At 56.1% G+C, this 20974-nt stretch overlaps 2 protein-coding genes across 4 annotated transcripts; both read right to left on the bottom strand.

The window, feature by feature from the left end:
* Positions 1-2209: 2209 nt before the first annotated feature.
* Positions 2210-3860, bottom strand: TUSC2 (tumor suppressor 2, mitochondrial calcium regulator; the record flags this gene model as incomplete). Its single annotated transcript, XM_080695976.1, has 3 exons — positions 2210-2275; positions 2409-2529; positions 3715-3860. 3 exons carry the CDS (start codon positions 3858-3860, stop codon positions 2210-2212), a joined length of 333 nt encoding a protein of 110 aa, XP_080552102.1.
* A 2746-nt stretch (positions 3861-6606) lies between these two features.
* RASSF1 (Ras association domain family member 1) lies at positions 6607-20955 on the bottom strand (the record flags this gene model as incomplete). Of its 3 annotated transcripts, none has more annotated exons than XM_080695967.1 (6): positions 6607-6753; positions 9516-9631; positions 9739-10036; positions 10166-10270; positions 15655-15791; positions 20736-20955. In XM_080695967.1, 6 exons carry the CDS (start codon positions 20953-20955, stop codon positions 6607-6609), a joined length of 1023 nt encoding a protein of 340 aa, XP_080552093.1. The 3 variants fall into 3 exon arrangements, with proteins under 3 accessions (XP_080552093.1, XP_080552094.1, XP_080552095.1); XM_080695968.1 differs by having other exon boundaries at positions 15655-15761; XM_080695969.1 differs by lacking the exons at positions 15655-15791; positions 20736-20955 and adding an exon at positions 15180-15326.
* Positions 20956-20974: the final 19 nt, after the last annotated feature.

Here is a 20974-nt window from a genome sequence, read left to right as displayed (position 1 = left end):
CTGCTCCAGCGTGAGAAGTCCAAGTCTCTGAGAGACTGACAGGCGGCTGTCCTCCCAGAAGCCTGGCCCGAGTCCCTCCCGCTGGAGTCCAGTGGCTGTCAAGGGCAAGGTGGAGCAGAGTATCTGCTCTGCGCAGCCCGGGAAGGACAGGCCGGGAAGGACAAGCGTAACGTGCGAGTGGTGCAAGCCTGCGAGCCCAGCCCCACGCAAGGCTGAAGCAGGAGCACCACAAGCTTTCCACCGTGTGGTACTAGGGGTTGAACGCAGGAGTGGCCTACCTCCAGCTACACCCAGCCCTATTTTACTTTGAAATCGGTTGTTAAATTGCTGAGGCTGGCCTTGAACTGCAATCATCCTACCTCTCTGCCTCCCCTGTATTGGGATTACAGCCTTGCTTACCACACCCAGGCGAAGATCAAAGGCTCGGGGCCAGCCTGGGCAGGTCTGCAAGACCGAGTCTCTGGCAGGGCTGGGGAAACTGCACAGCAAGAGGCCCTGGGTCCGAGGCCTAGGACTGCAAAGAAAAAAGAAAACTCCGTGGGTGGCACAGAGCAGGGGAGGGTGCCCAGAAGGCTCTCCCTGTGGCAGCCTTGGCGAAAAGGCAGCCGAGCTGGGCCGCAGGCCGGGCAGCAGGCCAATGTCGTGATGACACCTTTTGGAACTGCTGTCCACGTACGGCTGGGCTTTGAGGCCTGTGGGGAGCAGGCTGTGATCTCACCTGAGGCCAGCAGGCAGGGTGGGATCAGAACTCTTCCACATCTGGGGTCACACTCTCCCCTTTGGCCAGGCAGCTAGGGGTAATCCCTAGAGAAGCATCGGGGCCCTCTGACTCCAGGGATCCCCACACCACACAGTAGCCAGGAAAGTGGCCGCTCCCGTCCCCTCGGGATGTACTGAGGCCCGTGTGAACGCACAGCCACCTGCTGGCCAAGGCCGGGATCGCCACGGCGAGGGCTCAAGCGAAGGCCTGGCTGGTGCAGAAGGCGGAGGCTCTGCTGAAGTTGGGGCCCAGGCCTGCCTATGAGCCAGGTGTTAGCGCAGACACCGCGTGTCACCGGATGCCACTCTTGTTTTTCAGGATCTACGAATAATTTTATTGAAACTGAACAAATAACACAACAGTCTTCCTATGCTGGGGGCCACCCTCCCCAAGCCATCTCCCATACTCTTGAAGCACAGAGCTACACAATAAGGTTTAAAAAAAGTCATTTCTATACAGAAATCAGACTCCGCCCCACACTGTCACAGGCTAGACTATTTACAAACCTTCACATTTTAAGTATTCGTTTACAGTCTCCCCTTCTTTCCGTCTGTCAAGGGGTGCCAGTACTTTCCCTTAACTGATCCTGAAGGGTGAGGGGACTGCAGGGAAGGGCGGTGGTCTCCTTCCAGCGACTGGACCAGCCTATGGTCCTCACCGCGGGGCGGTGGCCATCCCCTCCCAGCTGGGGGGAAGGGGGATCGGACAGCAGGAGGCTCGGGGCGACTCACCATCGGCACAGGCCTCCACAACCCACCGTGAGGCGGCCTGCACCCTCGGGAAGGGCAGACAGCTAGCTGTTGTGGGGATAGGTCAGCCTAGCCTGGGTGAAGGGAAAAGCCTCCCACACCAGTCCCCATCCCTGCTGCCAGCCGGCAAGCTGGCCATCTGGGTGGGAACAACCGGCAGGGAAGAGGGAAGGTCGGGCCGGCGCTGCTCCCAGCCTCTGTCCAACTCAGGAGGAATCGAGGTAGCGAATGGCTGAAGTGCTCCGACTGGGGGTGAGGGAAGCGAGGGGAGGAAGTTCCCACTTGTGTTCGGCCCCCACAGCCCAGGGGCTGGAAGAAGGCAGATTCTGCTTGTAAAGTGCTGGAGCTTCTAGCCGGGCTAGGCCCTCTGTCAGCTTGGGAGAGCACAGGCCAGGCAAGGAGCCAGGACCCGGGCATTCCTGACTGGCATATGCCCTGCCCTGCTTCTTGCAAGGGTGGCTGGGGAGGGTGGGCTGGCAACGCTGCCATTAGCCTTCGCCAGCCACCAACAACCTCCTGTCCACACCCAAACCCAAACCCAGTGAACACCGAGGGGTGGCCCCGCTCACGGCTGAGGGTTCTGGGCCAACGGAGTTTATTCGAGGTTGTGGCCTCGGCCTGGGCTCCTCAATGGAAGCCACACCTTGACCCTGGGAGTTTCTTGCTGGGGCAGGTGGTGCTGGTGTCTGCCACCCCCAGCTCACACCTCATAGAGGATCACAGGGAAATCCACATGGATGCGGGGGGGATCCAGCTTCACGATGCCCTGCGTGGAAACAAAGGCTAGTCAGGCAGGCAGGCCCTGCTCTCCAGGGACCTTCCTGTTCCCCTAGCTCCTCCTCCAGCGAACCCAATCCAGGCCCACCTCCGTACACCAGGACCACCGTCCAACCCCTCACCTGAGGAATCAAATTCTTATGCACCCGCCTCAGCTTGGCCCGCTTCTGCCCATTCTTGGTGACAATCGTCTCTTCATAGAACTCGTGAGCCAGATCCCCATCCTCGTCATAGAACATGGAGCTGTGTGGGGGAGAAGGGAACAGGCCAGGCTGGAGCCCCACACCTGGTCATGGCAAACGCATGGAGCACACGGAGGGTGGCCAACCCCAAGCGTGGAGGGATGACTGGTGGGAGGAGAGGATAACGTGCCTGGGGTCTACCAAGAGAAGCAGGAGTGGAGTAACAGCAGTGTGGCTGTCATCCCCATGAGAAGCCGCACCTGCGCACACTGCCAGGCCACCCGAGGCGTTTCGCCTTGCAGGTTCACTGCCCAAGGCCATGCGCTCTAATACTGGGCCCTTCGCCTCCGCCTGAGTGCAGGGTGTGGCCTGGGCATGTTGCTTTAGCTCCCAGATACAGCAGCTCCGAGCAGATGTGAACAGGAAGAGGTCTATAGGGGGGAAGGCTGCCCCCACCCCCAGTCGAATCTACACCAAACTCTCCAATAGAGTGCCTATGCCCAGGAACTCACTAGGGCCAGGCCATCTGGTGGGTGTGCCCCTAGGGGATGAGGGGCGGTGCCTCTGGCACTCCAGATCTGGAGAACATAACTGAGAGACGGTTTTGGCTTTTTTTTTCAGCTGGTACTGGGGATCTATCCCAGGGGCGTCTTACCTCTGAGGTACACCTCCGCCCCGCCCTATTTTATTTTTATTTTGAGTCAGGGCGTAAGATGCGGAGGGCCTGAGTGGCTGAAGCTGGCAGTAAACCTGCGATCCTCCTGTCCCCGCCTCCCCAGTACTGGATGGCGGCCACCTCGCCCGGCTGGGTGAGGGGCACTGCCCCGCCTCACTCTCAACACTGGGCCCAGCCTGTCTTCCAGTCACTACTCTCAGAGGCCCACGCTCGCTGCTGTGGGGAAGCGAAGCCTAACAGAAGGTCATTCCCTCTTGGAAGAGCAGGGGAGGGAAGGTAAAAGCCAAGGATCAGGCTGAGTTGGAAGGAATTAAAGAGGTTCTGAGGTCCGCCGGGCCCTATCTTGACGTTACCACGGGGAATGCCCACCCAGGGCCAAGCCTCAGGCCCTTTCCTGCCTAGGGAGACCTCGAGAGCACCCAGGCTTCCAGGAGCCAGCTGCCCGGCTTTCTTCACCCCCTGCTCAGATGAAGACCCGAATAGTGGAGTCGTCAGACGGGTGTGCGGGGCCCGGCGGCGGCAGCGCCCCGGCCACTGGCTCTCCTCCCGAAGCCGACCCCACGCCCTTACCCGCGGCGCGTGAACACGAAGGGGGGCACCACTCGGCCTCGAGGCCGCACCAGGGCTTGCTCGGCGCCCGCCGCCTCCGGGCCGCCGCCCCCCGGCGCCGAGGCGAAGGGCCAGAGGCCCCGCGCTTTGGAGCCGCTGGCGCCCATGTCAGGGTCGCCAGCGCATGGCGGACCCCGGGCCGCCGCGTCTCACAGTGCAGCGGGCGATCCCATGCCCTGCCTAGCCTCCGCTCGCAGGTGTTGCAGCCGCCGCCGCCACCTTCCGCAGGCTCGACTGTCTCCACGGAGACCTCACTTCCGCTTCCGCACGCAGCCCCCCCTGATTGGCCGTTGCTCTAGTCGGTCTGTGAGGCAGAGCCAATGGCCGCCCTCAGAGGCCGGGCATCCCAGCATGCTCCGCGGGAGGCAAGTCCCAGAAGGCCACGCTCTCGCCCCCCGCGGGTAGCGCCCTCCTAGGAAGGCGGCAGGAGTGTGGCCAGGGGCTCGGCCGTAGAGCGGCAGTTTCTAGGTTCCCCACCTCTGGAGCTCGGGCCGGCGGGCCTACTCAGCCAAGCACTAAGATCAGCACTTCGGGCCCGGCTGCCTGTCTGGCCTTTATTTCCACAAATAAGTAAAAGTATATGTGTGTGGGGGGGTACTGGGAATTGAATTCAGAAACAACCTTCCAAATACACCCAGCTCTAAATTTTTGTTTTGAAACAGTGTATAGCTGGGTTGTTGATAGCCTTGCCGAGGGTGTTCTCAATTCTGCAATCTTCCTCAGTACCAGGATTACAGTACGCCACCATACCAGGCATCATCTAAATATATTTCTGCAGTATTGGGATTGAACACATGAGAATCTACCTCCGAGTTACACCCGCAGCCCTATTTTTTTTTTTGGCGGTACTGGGATTCCTGGAAACCCTTCTACCTCCGGGCTACACTCCCACCTATTTTATATTTTTCTTTGGAAACAGGGTCTCTTAAGCCAGCATGGCTGACTTCAAACCTGCGCGATCTTCCTCTCTGCCTCTCAAGCGCGGGGATTTCAAGCGTGCGCCACTGTGCCCTGCCCACAGCCCTATTTTTTATTCTTTTTTGAAAGTGTCTCACTAAGTTGTGGAGAACCTAAATAGTTGAGGCTGGCCTGAAACTGCAACCGTGTCTCAGTCTCCCAAGTACTGGGATTAAACTCGTCCTACCACACCCAGTTTACATGAACTTTTTTTTGGCGGCACTAGGGATGGAACCTGGGGTCATTTTTACCTTCAAGCTACACCCCCTGCCCTATTTTATTCTTTTTACTTTGAAACAGGGTCTCATCAAGTTGCAGAAGGCCTAAGTGACAGGCTGGTCATGAAGCTGCAATCCTCCTGTCTCAGCCTCCCAAGTACTGGGATTACAAGCCTGTGCCAACACACCTGGCAGCTTCATATTCTGATAGTCACCTTGCATGTGAAGAAACGGAGTCTAAAGAAAACCAAGGAACTGGCTATAGTTTCCCCTCTTTTTGGTCAAATAGCCTAGATACAGCAAGGTCTGCCTAACTTTCAAATTCAGGATTCTTTCCCACTCCCCAGAATGTGTGCTTCGTGAAAACAATTTTTAGCCGGGCGTGGTGGTGCACGCTTGTAATCCCTGCGCTTGGGAGGCAGAGACAGGAGGATCGCGCAGGTTTGAAGCCAGCCGTGCACGCTGGCTTAGGAGACCCTGTTTCCAAATAAAAATATAAAATAGGTCTGGGAGTGTAGCCCGGAGGTAGAAGGGCTTCCAGGAACCCCAGTACCACAAAAAAAAAAAAAAAAAAAAAAAAGAATTTTTATGGGGGGGAAACAAAGCAAAAGCAGCTGCACTGTGGCCTTGATGCCACGTCAAGTGTGTGGTCCAGAGTAACAGACACCAACCAATGTTTGGTGCCAGCGTGATGCTACAACTTCTCCCAACCACTGGTGGGCGCTCAAAGAACAGTTTCCTTAAGCCCTAAGTGGCGCCTACTCTCGCCTGCCCCATCAAGCCCCAGGGTACTTACTGATGACCACCGAGAATACGCCAATACTCTCCCCTCGCACGGTTCCCGTGGCGAGCTTGCAAGGAAGCCTGGTGAGCCAGCCTACCCCCGGCAGTGGTGGCTGTGGGCCCACAACAGAGTCGAAAGCAGGATGATTCTCAAATCTTTATTCAGCCAGCCCCGAGGCCCCAGGCCTGTGACCCCCATTCCTTCCCCACAAAAGGCATTCATTCAGTTGAGGCCACAAAGTACTGCATACATTCACACACTTCATCAACAATACCTGAGGGACAGACCCTGGCTCTGATGGGTAAACAGGAACGGCCTGGCCCTGGCCCGCCCGGGGCCAGCCTCCCGGAGCGGCACTGAGGCACTGCGGTGGACTGTGACCAGCACCCCTGGCCTCGGCGCCGTGAGGAATGAAGGCACTTTCTGAGGGAAGCAGAGGCTACCTCCATCCCAGGCCTATTCTGAGAACTCACCCTTGGCCATGGCCGGGCTACCCCGCGACTCCCCAACACCCACTACCACTCTCCCACGTGTGAAGGACGCCACCCTGCAACTGACCCTGCTGTGTTTGTAGGGTCTCGAAGGTTCTCACGTCTGAGACATGGATTAGGGAGACTTCTGTCTGCTCCACTCCTGCTGACAGAGGGGAGCAGCTTCCCAGGAATTTGAAGCCACACCCGGTGTAGCACATGAAGGGCAGAGGCCTCAGAGCCTCGCCCTGCTCCACCTGTGGGTGGACGCGGGCCTGCTCCTCCGCTCTTCTCTGGGCTCACTCCCCAAGCGGGGAGGGGCCTCCACGCGGGCACACTCACTCCTCAGGCCCAGGGGCCCCGTCACACTCACACAGCGCGCTCTTGGCACTGACTGCTCTCCTCCGGCCCGAGGCCCCAGAGGTCACCCCAGGGGGCAGGCATGCAGGGCCTCTTGGATCTTCTGGCGGCAGCGGGAGTACTTCTGCAGGATCTGGCGAAGGTGCTCCTCTTCCTCTCGCTGCAGGATGCGCAGGAAGTTGTGTAGTTCAGGCATGCTGAAGGCATCCCACTGCGAGGGCAGAGGGGAGGCAGAGCTCAGAAGGCACAGCCACACTGGCAGACCCTCCCCAGAGAGGACCAGCACACCCCAGGATAGGAATGGGCTGTGTGTGTGTTGCTGGGGCTGGGACCCACACTATCCCCCAGCCCTATTTTACTTTGTTTTGAAACAGGTCTCACTAGGTTTCTGAGACTTGCTACACTGCTCAGGCTGTCTCTAAAACTGGGACTCTCCTGTCTCAGCCTCTTGAATACTGGGTCTATTATAGGTGTACACGACACAACTGGCTACTTTTTTGTGTGTGTGGTACTGGGGATTAGATCTAGTAATGTTCTAACTTGGAGTTACATCCCTGCTCTATTTTTGTATTCTTTTCTTGAAACAGGGTGTCATTAAGTTTTGGAGGGTCTCACTAAGTAGCTAAGGCTAGCCGAGAACCCATAATCCTATCTCAGCCTCCCGAGTCCTGAGATTACAAGTGTGTACTACCAGGCCGGCTTACTTTAAAAAATTCTCAGCCGGGCGTGGTGGCGCACGCTTGTAATCCCTGCGCTTGGGAGGCAGAGACAGGAGGATCGCGCAGGTTCGAATACAGCCGCGTGCGCTGGCTTAGGAGACCCTGTTTCCAAATTTAAAAAAAAATGTAAAAAATAGGTCTGGGAGTGTAGCCCGGAGGTAGAAGGGCTTCCAGGAACCCCAGTACCACACACACACACACACACACACACACACACACACACACACACACACAAAAAGCCAGGCGTGGTGGCGCACGCTTGTAATCCCCGCATTTGGGAGGCGGAGACAGGAGGATCGCGCAGGTTCGAAGCCAGCCGCGCTGGCTTACGAGACCCTGTTTCAAAATATAAAAAAATAGGTCTGGGAGTGTAGCCCAGAGGTAGAAGGGCTTCCAGGAACCCCAGTACCACCAAGAAAAAATAAATAAATAAATAAATAAAATAAAATAAAATAAAAAAATAAAAAATTCTCAAGCCAGGCGTGGTGGCACTGCCTTGTAATCCTAGCATTTGGGAGGCTGAGGCCGGAGGATCACGGTTCGCGGACAGACTCAGCTACTTAGGCCCTCCGCAACTTAGTGAGACCCTGTTTCAAATTGAAAGGGATAAAAAATAGGGCAGGGGGTGTAGCTCGGAAGTTGAATGCCCTGGGTTCCAGCCCCAGACCCGCCAAAAAAAAAAAAAAAAATGTTCACATATACTTTTCTCAGTGTACCGTAATCTCTCATAATGTAATTACTTATTTTGAAACAGAGCCTTGCTAGGTTGCTAAGACGGCCCTCAAACCTTCAACCCTCCTGCCTCAGCCTCCCAAGTACTGCTATTATAGGTATACAAAGCATGCCTATTATTTCTTATGAAACAGTGTCAAACAACTCCTGCCTCAGCCTCCCAAGTGTTAGTTACAGGCACACAGCACCACGCCTGGTTGCGCCGTTCCTTGGAGTCTAATCCTGCTCCACAGGCCCAATACTTAGGAGTCATGCGGCCTCTTCGTGTTTTTTGGTGGTCCTGGGGCTTGAACCCAGGGACCGTCTATTATGGGCTATGCCCCTATCCCCCAAAATTTTGTAATTCTTTATTTTGAAATGGCCTCACTAAGTAGCTGAGGCTGGCCGTGAACCTGAGATCCTCCTGACTCAGCCTCCTCAGTGCTGAGATCACCAGGGTGCTTCTTCACGCCCAGCCTTTCTTGGTGATACTCGGGATTGAAGCCAGGGACATTCTACTGCTGAGCTACAGCCTCCATCCCTAGTTTTTAATTTTTATTTTGAAACAGGGTCTTGGTAGGCTTGTGAGAATCTCACTACTTGCCAAGGCTGTTCTCAAACCTGTGATCCTCCTGTCTCAACCGCTCAAGCACTTAGACGCATGTGCCACCATGTCTGACCGCCAAATATCCTCTAACCATTTTTTTTGGTAGCACTGGGGATTGGATTGAACCCAGAGGCATTCTACCTCTAAACTACACCCTTAGCCTGATTTTATTTCTTATTTGGAAAAAGGGTCTTACGAGGTTGCTGACAGCCTTGCTAAATTGCCAAGGCTGGCTTTGAACCTGCGATCCTCCAGTCTAGGGCTCCCAGGTACCGGGATTACAAGCGTGCACCACCATACCCAGCTGCGAGATAGCTTTTTTTGTGTGTGGTACTGGGGATTGAACTAGGGGCATTCTATCTCCAAGCTATGTCCCCGGCCCTGTTTTCTATTCTTAATTTTGAAACAGGGTCTCACTAAGTTGCAGAGGGCCCAACTAAGGCTGGAGGTGAACCTGTGACCTCCCCCCAGCCTCCCAAGCACTGGGCTTACAAGCATGCACTGCCACGCCGGCTTTTCTTCCTCTCAAGCCTATGGCCTTATGCATACTAACCAAGGCTCTAAGAACCAGTGAACTGCATGCTCGGGTTCCCTCCATCTAGTGCTGGGACAGAGCTGGGCCTTGGCACGCTAAGCTGTGCCCCCGCCCCTCTTTTGAAGGGGAGCCTCTACGCAGGTGCCGGCTGGCTTTCCATGTCGTCACGCGGGCTCCTGAGTCTCCAGAGGACCCCACACCAGGGAAGAGCAGAGTGCCGGGACACTTGTCCTGGCTTCTCAGGCCAGGCCCTCGCACCCGCGGCCTGGAGCTGGAGCTAGTTAGGTGGCTTGCGCACTCCTGGGGAGGTTCTGCAGGCTTGCCTTCCAGCCCAACTCCGCTGCGGCCAAAGCCCACCAGCCTCTCGGTGACAACCAAGCCAAGAAGGGAGATGCACTCACATTCACCTCTCCGGAGTCGTTCTCCCTCAGGACAAAGCTCAAGGCCTTCTCACTAGGCCCTGCAAGGAGCCGGAGACGCAGGGGCTGCTCATCGTCGGACAGCTTCCGGAAGTACACTGAGCCAGGGAGGGAAAGGGATGCCGATCAGTCACGTGCCTGCTGCCGCAGCCTCTGCATGCAGGAGGCCCGCACATTCCCCTCTCGGGGCACGGTAGTGACCTACCTTGACCATGACGCTCCGCCTGTTCAAAGAGTGCAAACTTGCGAGGATCGTCCACCACCAAGAACTTGCGCAGCAGAGCTTCAATGACCTCCCGTGCCCGTGTGCGTGACAGCACATGCAGATGTTTGACAGCGTCCTTGGGCAGGTAAAAGGAGGTGCGGCGCTTCACAGATGTGCCCCGCCCACAGCCCCGCCTGGCATCCTGCAAGGAGGGTGGCTTCTTGATGGCAGGCACAGAGACAGGGCGCACCAGCTTCAGCTGGACCTTGATGAAGCCTGTGTAGGAGCCATCCTTGTTCTGAAGGGAAAAAGCAGAGAAACCCAGCCATGATATAGGCGGGGCTGCGTAAACTGCTGCGTGGCCCAGCCAAGAATTCCTCAGCTGTGACCAGCATCAGGAGCGCAGCTGGGCAGCCGCCCGACTCACCAGGCTCATGAAGAGGTTGCTGTTGACCTGGCCGTTGTATTCTTTGATCTTCTGCTCAATGTCAGCCTGACAAAGATCAGGCGTCTTCCACTCCACAGTCTCATCCTACAAAGCAGACCAGATGGACTCAGCGCCCTTGAGAAACCCAGGGCCTCTCGGAAGATGGCCTTGTGGCAGCCCTCGGCAGGCAACTGTCACCTAGTGCTGAACATCCACCCTGAATCCATCACTGCCCCTGGTGCCGCATGCTATGGGTGGAGATGGCAAAAATGTACTCGTCTGGTCAGGCGTGGTGGTGCAAGCCTATCTTGGGAGGCTGAGACAAGAAGATCACAGGTTTAAGACCAGCCTCAGCAACTCACCAAGACTTTCAGCAATCTAGCAACACCGTTTCAAACCAAAAATTAAAAAATGGCTGAGCATATAGCTTGGAGGTAGAACGCCTCTGGGTTCATTCCCCAGTACCACAAAAACAAAATAAAAAAGAAGAATCATTTGGCTTCTTCCCTCTGTCTGTCTAGGGCTGCCTCTGCACCGGATGTGGCCCTAAAGATACCTCAGGACTGGGGCAACTGAAGGCATGCGGTCAGGAGAACATGAGGGACTCTGAAGAGGGACTCTTATTTTTACAGCACCAGGGATGGAACCCAGGGCATTTGACCTCTGAGCTACACCTTCAGCCCAATATTTTGTTCTTTATTTTGAAACATGGTATAAGTTGCAGAGGGCCTAAGTAGCTGAGGCTGGCTGCAAACCTGCATCTTCCTGTCTCAGCCTCCTGAGTACTGGGATTAAAAGCGTGCTCCATCACACAGAGCTGGGACTCTTGTTTGTGGCCAGCCTCTATAACTTTGTGAGACTTTCAAAATAAAGAATTAAAAAATAGGGCGGGGGTGTAGCTTGGGGTAGAATGCCCCCGAGTTAAATCTCCCATACAAATAATAATAATTATTAAGCCGGGCGTGGTGGCGCACGCTTGTCATCCCAGCATTTGAGAGGCTGAGACAGGAGGATTGTGGTTTGTGGACAGCCTCGGCTACTTAGTGAGGCCCTCTGCAACTCTGAGACCCGGTTTCAAAATAAAGAATAAAAATAGGGCGGGGCGTAGCTCAGGGTAGAATGCCCCTGGGTTTAATCTCCCGTACAAATAGTAATAATTATTATTACTTGATCCCCAGCACATACAAAAATTAATTTGCTCCCCACACACAACAAAAAATAAGGCAACTCAATGTCCCACTGCACAGTAACTGGGTTGGAGCCAGGTCTGTCCTGGAAGAGGCAGTCGTTTCTCTACGACTCGGGCACAGGGCCGTGACCCCTGCAGGGTAAGGGGTGGGAACCGGTGCACGTCCACTGTTCAGCCACCAGTGGGCAGGCGGGGAGGGCACTTCTACAACGTAGACACCCTTTGGCGGGTTTCTTGGGAGCCTCCCTCTGTGCCAAAGACATAGTGAGAAAACCCTGTGGCACGCCATGGATGAGCCACGCTGCTCACCAGGCAGCTGTAGGCCTCCGACCTGCCAGGCGCAGGCCCCTTCCTGGGAGGGCTCGGCTCACGAGGCCAGGCAGGTGGCTTGTTCCCTGCCGTCTACAGATTTACCCAAAGACTTTGGCTCCACCATTCAGGCCCTTCCTCCTCCAGGAACTGCATTCTTCCTGGAAGAGTGAAGGGGGCCAGGGCTCTGACTTTCTTCCAGCAAACTCAGTCGGCCCAGATGCATCAGCCCCACTTCCTGTTGACGTCAGGCCCTGGTGAGAAGTCACACACACACACACACACACACACACACACACACACACACACACACGCGCTGAGCTCACCACAGAAAAATGCCTTGTCCGGGGGCATTCTCACTAGGTGGTCTCCTGTACAATGAAACTGTGCCCTGCTCTGAGCCTGAAAGACAACCCAACACAGACATAGGGCTTTTTTCTTTTTGTACAGGAGACTGAATGGGGGCACTCTGCCTCTGAGTCATACTCCAGCCCTTTTTACTCTGAAACAGGGTCTCCCTGTCTCAACTTCCAAGTTTGGGATTACAGGTGTGTGCCACAGGGCCTTCGAGGAACCCAGGGCCTCTGTAAAAATGGGCTCTAGGTAGCCTTGGCCTTATCCTTCCTGACACAGCACTGCTCTGGGACCTGCACACCATGGTGGAGACAGCAGGGGTGACTGCTACCGGAGTCCCCTACCTGCTTAAACCTGATGGGGTGAGTGGGGAAGGCAGTGAGGGCTACAGCCAGGGCCTTTCAGAGTGTGCTCCTACCCAGAGCCTGCTGCTACGCAGTAGCTAGGCAGCAGTATGGCTGAGGACTAAAGCTTCACAGCAAAGTTCTGAGGTAAGCCCAAAGCCCATTTCCCTCCCGAAGGTCTCCTGGACTGAAAAGAGTGCTCAGGACCAAAGCTCCTGGAGACAGTGTGGGAGACCACAGGGCAGCCCTGTCGGCTAGTGTAAATGATGCTGCGGCCCGGGGAATGTGGGGTCTGGGGGCATAAAATGAGGCCGGAGGCTGGGAGAAGAGGGTTTGTTCAGGCCCAAATGCCCCAACAGAAAGGATACCGGGATGGGAGGGGTGCTAGAAGAAGGGAGCTGAGCAGACTCGCCCGCTGGGACAAGAACGAACAATCTTTTTCTTTTTTTTCCAATACTGGGAATAGAACCCAGGGTCAGTCTACCTCTGAGCAACATGCTAGCCCTATTTTTTATTCTTTATTTTGAAACAGGGTCTCACTGAGTTGCAAAGGGCCTTACTAAGTAGCTGAGGCTGTCCACGAACAGCGCTCCTCCTGTCTCGGCCACCCGAATGCTGGGATTACGAACGTATGCCACCACGCCCGGCTCAAGAACAATCTTTTATAGAACAGGGATGGCACTAACTTCTTTTTTTTTTTTTTTTTGGTGGGTCTGGGGATGGAAGCCAGAGGCATCTGACCTCCAAGCTACACCTTCTGCCCTATTTTTTATTATTTATCTTGAAACTGGGCCTAAGTTGCAGAGGGCCTCACTAAGCAGCTGAGGCTGTCTGTGAACTGCGATCCTCCGGTTTCGGCCTCCCAAATGCTGGGATGACAAGCGTGCGCCACCACGCCTGGCTTGGCACTAACGTCTTATTCCCCTTCTTGATGACACCTCAGAGCTCCAGTATGAGAGAGAAAAATTTATTTCTTCTCTTTTTGGATTATCCTGGAGCCCTGGGCTGGGACACACCTCAGTTCCTTCCCTTCTCTAGTTGAACCTCTTTTGGTACCTTTAGTCGTGCAACAAGGGACCTGGACTGGAGGTATTGCACTGTGCCGTCTAGTCAGAAGCATCTGTTTCCAAAGCTACCTGCTGCAAGAGGATCCAACAGGGCCTCAGAGAGACTTGGAGCAGGATGGTGGGGTTCCCTTCCTGCAGCACAGCGACCCCCTCCACTCTGCCACTGTCCCTAGCAACTTATGAACTTGGGACTTTTATATAGGACTTGGGATTTCTCAGTGTCCTTTTCTTTTCTCTGTAGTACTTGGGATGGAAACAAGGGCATTCCATCTCAGAGCTATACCCCCAGCCCCTTTTTATTTTGAATCAGGTTCTCAGTAAGTTGGTAAGGGCCTCATCAGTTGCTAAGGCTGACTGTGAACCTGAGATCCTCCTGTCTCAGCCTTGCAAGTACTGGGATCACAGATATGCACCAACACACCCAGCTCTCAGTATCCTTTTTGATTGGCTAGTGTCACTTGGGAATGGTGGTATATGCTTGTAATTCCAGCTACTTGAAGGCTGAGACAGGAGAATTTTTTTTTTTTTTTTTTTGGTGGTACTGGAGGTGGAACCCAGAGGCTTTCTACCTCCAGGCTATACTCCCAGACCTTTTTTTTTTTTTAATATTTTATTTGGAAACAGGGTCTCATTAAGTTGTTAAAAGCCTCACTAAGTAGCTGAGGCTGGCTTCGAACCCGTGCGATCCTGAGACAGGAGAATCTTAAATCTTAAGTTTGAGGCCAACCTCAGTATCTTAGCCAGACCCTGTCTCTAAAAAAAGGCTGTATCTGTAACTGTAGCTCAGTGGTAGAGTACCACTGTGTTAAATCTCCGGTACTGGGGGGCGGGGGTTGAATCAACCAGACTTGTGGTTTTCCCACCTTTCTATGTTGGAAGATGGCTCAGGCTGAGTGACACGGAGACAATCCCAGAGGTTCACACTCAGACCTTCACTCAAGCTGAGATTCTGAGGTCCTTCTGTGAGGGGTTTTGTCAGACTGTATTTAAAGCATCATCCATAGAAGCTGGGCGTGGTGGGGCAGGCTTGTAATCCCAGTACTGAGACAGGAGGATCGAAGCTACTTAGTGAGGCTCTCAGCAACTTAGTGAGACCCTGTTTCCAAATAAAATATAGGTCTGGGAGTGTAGCCCGGAGGTAGAAAAGACCCTGGGTTCCATCCCCAGCACCACACACACACAACATCATTTCCTTAGCTAAAGAATTGTGCCCCAGTGCTGCCAGGTGCAAGGATCACAGTCCCAGTCACTCTGGCCCAGGAAGTTATCTCAGGCTGGTGTTTAGTTACAACTACGATGTTCCTGCCGAGGCCTCTGATATTGGGGGTACCTTGGCACCGCACACAGTCTTGAATCAGTACACCGGATCTCTTCCCAGCGCTCTGGGGCGCTTTACAATCTAGCCTTCCCGCCCCTCGGCGAGTAAAGGGCTCCTGCGTATTTAGGCTCCAAAACAGGGCTTCCTTCCCAGCCATTCCCGAATCCCCTTTCCAAAGGTCCGCCCGAGTGGGGACTGGAGAAGCCGAGACTCGCCGGGCCCAGCCCCCGGGCTCCCCCGCCCTCCCCCTCCGCATTCCTCCCGGAGGGCGCGGGCGGCAGGTCAGACGCTCGGATGTGGCCGGCCCCCGGTGCTGCCCCGGCCTAACCGGAGCGGCGGGACAGAGGCGGCCCGGCCGGCCGCGGGACCCGGAGGGGCTGCGCTCCGGCGGCCGCGGGCCCCGCCGCCCCCGCCGCGAGCGACCCCGGCGCACCTGGGCGCGGCGCGGCCTGCGGGCCAGCGAGGTGCGCGCCGTGAAGTACTGCTCCAGCTCCGAGTCCGAGTCCTCCTGGCTGCAGTAGCCACTGCTGGTCGTGCTGCTCCAGGTCATCTCAAAAGAAGGTGTGTCCGCCTCGCCCATCGCCGCGCGCCCCGGCGCCCGTCCCGCGCCCCGCACCTCCAGCCACCGCCCGCGCGCGTGCGTGTACGCGAGCGCCGAGTGCGCCTGCGCCCAGGCCGGCCCTGGCCCTCCCCTCATTGGCGGAGCGGGGCGGGGCGGGGCCACGCGCGGCGCCCGGGGGATGACCTCACCGCCCAGGCACTCCGCGGGGCGGCCCCACCCGGGTCACGTGTCCGGGCGCCTGCGCGCGCCGCCGCCGCCCGGGGCCGGAAGCCGGCGTGGAAACCGCGGGCCGCGGGAGGACGCGCTGCGGGTGCCGGCCCGGCTGCCGCGCCCGCGCCGCACTCACCACGTCCGAGTCCCGTTCCAGCGCAGCGTCCCAGCCCAGGTCCCGGGGCCCGCGGCAGTCCAGGCTCACGAGCGCGCGGCAGCGGTAGTGGCAGGTGAACCTGCAGTCTGCAGAGCGCGGCCGTGAGGCGGGCGGGCCTCGCTCCCGGCCGCGCCCCGGGCACCTGGTGGCGGCCGGCCGGGCCGCGAACTAGCTTTGCAGTCCGGAGAGCCCAGGGGCCCTCGACCTCCGAGCTGCACCCCCAGCCCGGCTTTTTATTCCTTATTTGAAACAGGGCGTCACCGAGCAGCCGAGGCCGGCCGCGGTCCTCCTGTCCCAGCCTCCCGAATGCGGGGGTGACCAGCGCGCCACCACGCCTGCTCAAAGACTCACACCCTGCGACCTCCTGTGGCGGTCATCGTTCCCAACACTGGTGTACGCGGGCCGAGGGATGGTCTCCAGTCTTCTGCCCGCCCTAGTCAGGCTCGTCCCTCCCGGCCGGCGTCTTTGTCCTTGGCTGCCCCTCTCCCCTCCGCACATTTAAGGCTCCCGGGCAGCCCTCCAGGCTCATTCCTCCTCCGTGCCCGCACGGCCCCGTTGTGCCTCAGCTTCCAGATCCAGTGCTAATGTCCAGGGCTCAGCCCGATACAAGGCTCCGGATCTACCCGAGCCACCCCCAACCCTACTTGATTGAGCCCAGAAGAATTCTACCTCTGAACTACACCCCCAGTCCCCCCCTTTTAAACCTCGAAACAGGTCTAAGTTGCGGAGGGGCTCACTAGCTGAGGCTGGCTGCGAGCCTGAGATGCTCCTGTCTAAGCTTCCGAAGTACTGGGGTTACACAGGGGGCACCACGCCTCGGCTGCTTTTTTTTTTTTTTTTTTTTTGGTGGTACTGGGGTTCCTGGAAACCCTTCTACCTCCGGGCTACACTCCCAGACCTATTTTTATACTTTTTAATCTGGAAACAGGGTCTCCCAAGCCAGCGCGGCTGGCTTCTCACCTGCGCGACCCTCCGGCCTCCGCTCCCGAGCGGGGATTTCAGTGGTGCGCCACCGCGCCCGCCCGCCCGCCCGGCTGCTCGGCTTGGGTGGAACCCAGCACATTCTGCAGCCAGGCCACCCCAGCCCTATTTTGTGTTTTTTTTTTTTTTAATTTTTTATTTTTTTTTGGTGGTACTGGGGATGGAACCCTTCTACCTCCAGGCTATACTCCCAGACCTATTTTATATTTGTATTTGGAAATGGTCTTTTTTAATTTAATTAATTAATTTATTTATTATGTGTGTGGGGGGGTACTGGGGGTGGAACCCAGGGGCTTTCTACCTCCGGGCTATACTCCCAGACCCATTTTTATATTTTATTTGGAAACAGGGTCTCACTGAGTTGCTGAGAGCCTAAGTAGCTGAGGCTGGCTTCGAACCTGTGCGATCCTCCTGTCTCAGGCTTCCAAGCGCAGGGATTACAAGTGTGCGCCACCACGCCCGGCACTGTATTCTTAATTTTGAAGCAGGGTCTCACTGAGTTGCTGAGAGCCTAAGTAGCTGAGGCTGGCTTCGAACCTGTGCGATCCTCTTGTCTCAGGCTTCCAAGCGCAGGGATTACAAGTGTGCGCCACCACGCCCGGCACTGTATTCTTAATTTTGAAGCAGGGTCTCACTGAGTTGCAAAGGGCCTAAGTAGTAGCTGAGGCTGCCTGCGAACTGCGATCCTCCAGTCTTAGCCTCCCAAATGCTGGGATTACAAGCCTGGGCTACTGCGCCCGGCTTGCTTTTTGTTATTTTGAAATAGGGTCTGCTAAATTGTTGAGGCTGGCCTTGGACCTGTCATCTTCCTATCTCAGCCTCCCAAATACGGAGATTACGAGCATGTGCCACCATGCCCGGGTGCCAAGATTTACCTCATTTTTCGCCCACAGTACCCCACCCTTGCCAGAGTTCATCTCAGCAATAATTGCCACTATTCCCCCAAGCTGAGGACAAAACCAAAACTCATTGATTCCTCCTATGAGGAACACCCAAACTGCCCTGTCTGCCATCTCCACGGCCACTTTCGCGTTTCTTGAGAAGGCTGCCATGTCCCAGCCCCTGCCCGGGCTTTGCATTCTGTTCCCAAATCCTGTGCTTCTGCAGCTTAGTTTGTGACACAGTCCCGAGAAGGTCTCCATGCACTGGCACACTGAGGGCACCATCCCTAAGCTCCTAGATGGGCCTGAGCACTGATTCTCAGTCTGGGCTGCACATTAGAATGACCCCTGGGAAGCCAGGCGTGGTGGCACACGCTTGTAATCCCAGTGCTTGGGAGGCTGAGACGAGGATCGCAGGTTAGAAGCCAGCCTCAGCTACTTAGAAGTGGGGCTCTTAGCAATTTAGATTCTGTTTCCAAATAAAACATAAAATAGGTCTGGGAATATAGCCCAGAGATAGAAAGCCCCTGCGTTCCACCCCCAGCACCACACACACATAAACACACATAAAAAAATGTCCCCTGGGTGTTTTTAAAAATTACTGATACTGCTGGGCATGATGGCGCTTGCTTGTGAACTCGGTACTTGGGAGGCTGAGACAGAAGGATCTAGGTTCTTGGCAGATTCAGTTACCTAGTGAGGCCCTATTTCAAATAAAGAATACAAGCCGGGTGTGGTGGCGCACCCTTGTAATCCCAGCATTCGGGAGGCTGAGACCAGAAGCAGACAGCCTCAGCTACTTAGTGAGGCCCTCTGCAACTTAGTGAGACCTGGTTTCAAAATGAATAAAAAATAGGGCAGGGTACGTATGTAGCTCGGAGGTCGAGGTCGAATGTCTCTGGGTTCCATCCCCAGACCCGCAAAAAAAAAAAAAAAAAGAGCACGAAATAGGGCTGGGGGTGTAGCTCGGAGGTAGAATGCCGCTGGGTCCCATCCCCAGTACTGCCAAAAAAAAAAAAAAAAAAAAAATTACGACAGGAGGATGGCAAGTTTGAGGACAGCCAACCTTAGCAATTTAAACAGACTCTCGGCAACCTAGTGAGAACCGTTTCAAAAATAAAAGTAAAAGCTGGGCATGGGCATGGTGGCACCTAGGACTTGGGAGGAGCCAGGAGTACTGCAGATCTGAGGAGAGCCTCAGTAACTTAGTAAGACCCTGTTTCAAAATAAAAAATAAGCCGGGCATGATGGCGCACACTTGTAATCCCAGCATTTGAGAGGCTGAGACAGGAGGATCGCGGTTTGCAGACAGCCTCATCTACTTAGTGAGGTCCTTTGCAACTCAGTGAGGCCCTGTTTCAAAATGAAGAATAAAAAATAGGGCTGGGGGTATCGCTTGGAGGTAGAATGCCCCTGGGTTCATCCCCAGTACTGCAATAAATAAATAAATAAATAAATAAGAAAGATAGGAGGACAGCAGGTTCAAGGTCAGCCTAAGCTACTTAGTGAGGCCCTCCTTAGTAAGACCCTGTTTCAAAATAAAGAATAAATGCTGAGCGTGGTGGCGCACGCTTGGAACCCCAGAACTTGGGAGGCTGAGAAAGAAGGATCACAGCACACTGCCTCAACTACATAGTGAGGCCCTTTGTAATTCAGTGAGATCCTGTTTCAAAATAAAGAATAAAAAACGGGGCTGTGGGTATAGCTCAGAGATAGAATGCCCCTGGCTTTTATCCTCAGTACCAGAAAAAATAAAAATAAAAAATAGGGCTGAGGGTTTGGCTTGGAGATAGAATGCCCCTGGATTCTATCCCCAGTATCACTAAATAAATAAATAAATATTAAATAGGGCTGGGGGTGTGGCTCAGGTATAGAATGCCCCTGGGTTCAATCCCCAGTACCACCAAAAAAAGGAAAAAGAAAAAAAACTTACTGCTGCCTAGGGCCCACTTCCAGCAGCTGACTGCACAGGTCTGAGAAGCAAGAGGGAGCGGTGGGGTGTAAGCGTGGCCCCAGGTGACAGGGATGGTGGCCGAGGCCTATGAGCCCAATAGTTGGGGGGCTGAGACAAGGTTGTAGCTTTGAGCAACTCAGTGGTTTTAAAATTTTGAAAAGTACCGGGTGTGGTGGTGCACACCTGTAATCCCAGTACATGGAGGCTGAGTCAGGAAGATGGCGGGTTGGAAGTCAGCCTCAGCAATGTAGTGAGACCCTGTTTCCAAATAAGAAATAAACCAGTGTGGAATGGAGCTCAGGGGTAGAATGCCTTCAGCTTCAATGCCCACTACTACAAAAAAAAAAAAAAAAAGTGCCTGATGATTCTGGCTGGGGCACAGCAGCAACTTCTTCCTGCTGGTGACCCCGGTGGGGCAGAAGGTCCCCCAGTGTGTGGCTGTGTTCCACATGAGTGCCTGGTTCACTGGGCCCCAAAGAGGTGACTGTTAAACCTCCTCACTTGAGGGAGGCCCCCCAAGCGAGGTTCTAGGACTGTCTGGGCCCTGTTCCCTAGGTGGATAACCTCCCTTCGCCCAGGAATTCCGGGAGGGGCAGGTGAGCCCGTCCTTGGAGGCTACTGGGCTGGGGATGGGGGTTTCCAGGCGCTGGCCGCACAGTGGCTGACTCCAGGAGGACCTGGGCTGCAGGAGGACCAGGACCCCAGGAGGACCAGAGCCCCCAGGAGGACCAAAGCCCCCAGGAGGTCCAGGGCCACAGGAGGACCAGGATCCCAGGATGACCAGGGCCCCAGGAAGTCCGGGACCCCAGGAGGACCAGGCCCCCAGGAGGACCAGGGCCCCAGGAGGTCCAGGACCCCAGGAGGACCAGAGCCCCCAGGAGGACCTGGACCCCAGGAGGACCAGGGCCCCAGGAGGTCCAGGACCCCAGGAGGACCAGAGCCCCCAGGAGGACCTGGACCCCAGGAGGACCAGAGCCCCCAGGAGGACCAGGCCCCCAGGAGGACCAGAGCCCCCAGGAGGACCTGGACCCCAGGAAGTCCAGGACCCCAGGAGGACCAGAGCCCCCAGGAGGACCTGGACCCCAGGAGGACCAGAGCCCCCAGGAGGACCAGGGCCCCAGGAGGTCCAGGCCCCCAGGATGACCAGGGCCCCAGGAGGACCAGGGCCCCAGGAGGACGCTTGCACTCAGCGCAGGTCCCCGGCCCGAGGGTGCGCCCTCCCCTGCGTCCCGCCGGCTACTCACTCGCGCACTGGAGGCCCTTGCGCACGACGCCCCAGATGAAGCCGCCGCAGAGGTCGCACCACGTGTGCGTGGCGGGCCCGGCGGGCTGGAAGCGGTGGCCCCGGCCCGGGCCGAGCGGGCGCGCGGGGCTGGGCGCGATGCGCAGCGCGTTGGCGCGCTCCAGCCGGGGCCGGCCGGGGGCCAGCTCCCGCAGCTCGATGAGTTCGGGCAGCGCCGACATGGCCCCCGGCTGCAGCCCT

Source organism: Muscardinus avellanarius (assembly GCF_963383645.1).
Source record: "Muscardinus avellanarius genome assembly, chromosome: 5".
Classification (NCBI taxonomy): Eukaryota; Metazoa; Chordata; class Mammalia; order Rodentia; family Gliridae; genus Muscardinus; species Muscardinus avellanarius.
Note: the sequence above shows the minus strand (reverse complement) of the source record. Positions and strands in the feature narration are given on the sequence as shown.